This window comes from Apaloderma vittatum, unplaced genomic scaffold (genome assembly GCF_000703405.1).
Source record: "Apaloderma vittatum isolate BGI_N311 unplaced genomic scaffold, ASM70340v1 scaffold1755, whole genome shotgun sequence".
NCBI lineage: Eukaryota > Metazoa > Chordata > Aves > Trogoniformes > Trogonidae > Apaloderma > Apaloderma vittatum.
In genome coordinates, this window is record NW_009716277.1 from 41,979 (window position 1) to 47,142 (window position 5,164).

At 42.0% G+C, this 5,164-nt stretch overlaps 1 protein-coding gene across 1 annotated transcript in view; it reads right to left on the bottom strand.

The window, feature by feature from the left end:
* LOC104273948 (band 4.1-like protein 5) overlaps nt 1-4,148 on the bottom strand; it is a gene marked incomplete at its 5' end in the record, with an annotated part of 21,190 nt that extends 17,042 nt beyond the window's left edge. The window contains one exon of the mRNA XM_009869445.1: nt 4,033-4,148. Coding sequence (XP_009867747.1) covers nt 4,033-4,148 — 116 coding nt within the window. The remainder of the gene's footprint in view (nt 1-4,032) is intronic.
* Between the last annotated feature and the right edge of the window lie 1,016 nt (nt 4,149-5,164).

The window sequence follows — 5,164 nt, forward strand, 5'->3', positions numbered from 1 at the left end:
AAGAAGAAAGAGGGGGGAGAAGTGAAGCAGCGCTGAAGCCAAGATTGATGCGGGAAGGCAGAGAGAAAGGGCGGTGCTGGGAGGCAGGTACTGAAGGAGAGAGGCATGCGAGGAGCCCTGTACATGGCGACACTGTCACAGGAAACGCTTCCCTGCTCAGCATCATGCACGTTTTTGCAGGAGTCTGAAATGACAGGTTAAGCTCTCTCATGTACATGTTGTCTACGCTGAGCAAATGAAACGCGCTTCAGTTGCAAAGCCCTTCGCCAAACCGAGCGAGAACCATGCGCGTTTTACAGGTGAGAGAAAATAACGCGATGGAGGAACAGGCCTGCCAAGTACACAGCGCCCTTTGTTTGGAGGAAGTTGAAAGGGTTTAAGTGGCAGCTCAGAATGTACACCTGAAACAACCACCTATAAGCAGCATCAGTTTTTGATGGCACTAGAAAATGTCGATTATAACGCAAGTTAAAAAAAAAAGAAGAACATAGAAACTCGGAAAAAAGAGCAAACTAGAGCACACACAAATCATTCACAATTTAGTTGACTGAGGGAGTAAATACTACTGGAGAAGCTGACTGCAGCTGTAACTTGATTAATATTAAAAAACACTTAGATGGAAAAAGAAACATTTTTAAAAAGGTCACAATACAAACTAAGACCTTGCTTTCTAATTTTGTGTATCAAGGCATAATGGTTCATAAATTATAAATTTTTAATTCCTGAAATCAAAATCACAGAAATGCTGTGCACATTTATGGCCAGTCTGTATCACTGCTGAAATAATATCCTCCAAAAGCTAGAAAGAGGAGCAGGGGAGAAAACTCATCACTTTAACCAGTGTTTTGAAAAATACTTGTATACAAGAGTCCTTAGCTAAAGAACTGTATGGCTTTAGGCATCTCCAAAGCAGTGGGGATAACCGATTTACTGAAACAGTGGGATGGACAATAATCTGTTAGCTCTTGTCTATGCTGTACTAAGATACTTCACTGGTATGTTTTAGAAGAGGCCAACCTAGGTACATCAGGTATCCAAAAAGTGTTTGGAAAAAAGCACTCTCATAAACTACTCAGGCAAAGAACTTCCAACCCCACACTTACTCCTTTAGTTTAACGTAAAATTCTCTGTTTAAGGACTCAAGTCTAAACAAAGTTGAAACATTGTTGCTGTTCATCTAGAAGGGTCCTAGAGAGCCCCCAGCTCAAATTCCACCTTGTCAGCCAAGTAGCCAGCGCAGGAGTTGGAAGATCACAGCGTTAAGGCAGGGAAGCAGAAAAGCATGCAGGATTCACAACAGCAGCAAGAGATTAATGCTCAGGAATAGTCCTCCTTTAGAAAAGAGAGAGGATTTATATAAAGGTCACTCATGGGTAAATCCAGAGTTTTAATTTTTATGAAGTATGCTGAGGAAGTGACCCATGAATACTGTAGGCTCCAATCCCCACCAGTTCATTATATTATTTGTCCCATTTCTCTGACTTAAGTGGTTAAGTGAAAGCTACATCCACTAATAAGCAAAAACACCCAATACCCTACTTATTCCACAATAAGAAGAAAAATATTAAACCTTTGTCTCCTATCCTATCTTAGTAGATAAACAACTTCCTGAGAAAAAGACTAAAGCTATAAAGACACTGATTGTGTTTTAGGCTTTCCAGCCTTGCAGTTAATATTCCAGATCACTTTCAGACCACGCACACCAGGGCAGTTTTCCTGTACTGACAGTTTTACAGGAATTTGTCAATTTTACAGGAAAAACAAAAAACAAAAAACAAACCCCACTAAAATCCTTCCTATCTGGTGAAGTACTTTCTACAATCTGGCACAAGTGCTGTTGGCAGCTGCAGCACTAACATTTTAAATTAAAGGAAACATTGACATTAGGAAAGGCTCTAAGCTGCAAGGTAGCCAACCCAGACATCTGCCAAGCAGAGTACAGGAACTCATGAGGTCGGGACCTTATTTTAAACCCCTTCAATCTAACCACCTACAAAATCCCCAAGCCCTGAAGATTTTGGTGTTCTCAACAATCTTTGGCAAACTCTCTCTAAAAGACGACTATTTTTTCTGACAGAAAGCAAAAGATAATTCATGCAGAAACAGGCCAATTAAAGACAGTAGCAGCTGAAAAGAGACCTCGTTAGCAGCAAGACTTCAAGGCGCAACAGCCAAGCCGCAGCCCCCACGATAAGTACGTTCGGTCCGGCAATTATCTTATCCTAACCCTGCTGCCCATATAGGAAACCAGAACGTAGCTCAGTTGCCGACTTGGCTCCAAACTTCTGTCTCCTTCCTACAGCTGGATTTATGCTTTTTTACAGGCTGTACTGTTTCCAGTGAACACAGTAAAATTTCTTTGTCAGAAGACAACTGCCTTCCACAGTAACGGTACATCTCTAAGGAGCGTTAACACATCTGCAGTACAAGCATTGCACTCTCGATTAGAACACACCAATTGCAAAGAAGCTTGTTTTCTTCATGGCACACTGTTTTGGGCTACGTGCAGGTATATTTTACACTGAGTCCCACTCTTCTAGTGCAAGGCTACATGTTGTGGCAGCTGGCATGTAAGCTTAGATTCTCCTGACAACCTCCGGGCAGACAGGCTCAAGTTCTTAATCCTAAACCAGGCGTACCAAGACCAAAACTGAAACAGATTGGCTACAGAGCCCTCTCTGCTTCCCAACAAAAGCAGCAGGATTTCAATAAGCAACAGAAGCCTGGCAAATACTAGCAAGAATGCTAACACGAATCAGATATCCAAGAAGAGCTGTTTGGAGCACAAGTCACATTCCCACCAAAGGAAATGCCGGTTTTTAGCACGCATCTTGCAATTAGACCAAAAGAATGAAAATCAAAACCATATTGAGGATGCTGAAGAACAAAGAAACCACCACCTTTCACCCACCACCATGGAAGGAATCGCGCGATCAACAGGATCTCACCATAGACAAGCACAGATTTCAGATACTAGATAAATCAAGGGCAAAAAAAGAAAAACAGCATTGATCGTATATTCTGATCGAAACTTCAATTAAATGCAACATAAAGCAGAATTACCATCGCTCCTTATAATCCCAAACCCATAGTAATAAAAGTCAGTAAGATTTGCAAAATTAAATCACATTTGTCTTTGCACTGTTAGAAACAGATACTGTCTACTTTTAAGAGTTACTGAAACAAAGCAGGTTCATATATCCAACAATGGGAGAAAGACCTTTTCTCTTAGGAGTTGAAACTGCTTAGGATAAGAGCTTTTGTGTTGCATCACTCCATAGCTGCTGCTCCTGGAGAGTCTCATATAAACCAGAGTTACCTTTCTAGGACAAGCCATACCGGCTCCGAATGCACAAAGAAGCTGAAAAAGTTAAGATGGCGTGTGCGTGGACAAGTACTGGGTTGATATATGTCAGTTTTGGTTTTGAAATAATTACTGTAGGAGAAGACAGGCGATATGCCTATTTATCTTCAAACAAATCATCCTCATTTTGAGATGCATCCAATCCACAAAACAAATACTCTGATTACATGAAATCAAAGCTCTTATCTTCAGCTTGTGTCATTTTCCTCAAGCTCCTATGACACCCAAGAAAATGGAAAAAATCAACTTGCCCATTTCAAAGGGTTCAACAGACGATTCACAAGCACACTGCTTAACAAAGTTCTGTACTTTGTTAAGCATCAAAGTAAGTCCTTGGGCCCCATGATACCAAGCAAAGGGTTAAAAGGAGTATTATCAGAAAGGCAAATGAGAAGGACCCAGCTCTCTCCAAGACTTGAAATTGCTGTTCCTAATTTAATAGCTTCTTCAGCCCCTGAAGAAATTTTCTTTTGGTTGGCAGTGACTAAGCCTGTTGTTCTCACCTCCCCACACTACATTCACACAAATCAGCTGCACCATCACTAACTTGACTGTCAACTTGTGTTGAAGATACAAGGGTGACAGCTTGTTTAAATGCAGATAAAGAAACAGCCACTTGAATCATGCGTAAGCCAGCAAAACTCATTTCCCAGCAAAGCAGAACGTACCACTTCTTGTCTTGCTGGCTGGCTCCTGGGCTCCTTGGGAGGTTTTCTATTTCCACTAGGACTGGGGCAGAAGGAACCGCAGTTAGGACAGGTAGGCTTGGCTTTGCATTCCAGCTCTTTGGAGACAGAATATGAACACGTAAGGTACTACACACCCATCAGCGAAGCGAAGACACATTACACAGAGCAAAGCATATCATCACTTCTCCTTCAGCACAAAGCTAAAGCAAGGTGGTTGTCCTCCACTGCTCCCACAGCACCGATACCTAAGCCCAGCCTTTTCCAGTACCGCACATGGTACTGGGATCATGATGAATCCAAGGCTGCTCAAAGATTTCAGTAAAAAAGCTATGGCCTGCTGTGTCCTTTTTAAACTCATGCAGTAAGGCTTCTCTCCTGCAGGTAACTCTGCAGCAATGGCTGGCACCTTTGGGTTATGGGCCTCTGGGCCTCATGGCTCCTGGAAAAAAACCAACTCCTTTGGCACAGAAGGTAAAAGGCCGGGCAGAACGAGCCTTCATCCATCCATCCATCGCAGAGAGCTGCCTGTCTATCTGCAGAGATTGAGTAGTTTTACGTTAAAACAAACCAGAATCCTGTTTCCATCAATGTGACCCTTTTTGTTGCCCTCTGTATCTGAAATGGTCCAGAAGGCAAGACATGGACTTCTCAAACTCAAGTCCTGTGTTCTGATATTCAGACGGAGAGTTACTTCACACTAATGTCCCTTTTTCAGAGAAACAGGTATCCTGTGTACAAGTACTGAGGGGAGAGTCATCTTCGATTTCCTTCTTGAACTCAGAAAACGCTGAATTTTTGTTAACAATATACTCTTTAATTTGCATGGGCATTCCCCTCTTTCAGAGAAAAAAAACCTTACAACAAGGAATCACCACAGGTGCTAATGAACTGCACCCCCACCCTCCCCATTTCTTTTAATGTTACTTAGGAAACAGAATTAATGTGCTTTTGATAAGAACAGCTCTCACATCGAGGTACCTTTGTGTACCTATGAAAATCTGAATCTATAAACAGCATAGTTTCTATAGTACTAGGGCACGGGTATTTTGCTTACTCCAGCTAAACTAACCCAATAGCTTGCTTGTTGTATTGGGTTGGCTCAGCCGGATTT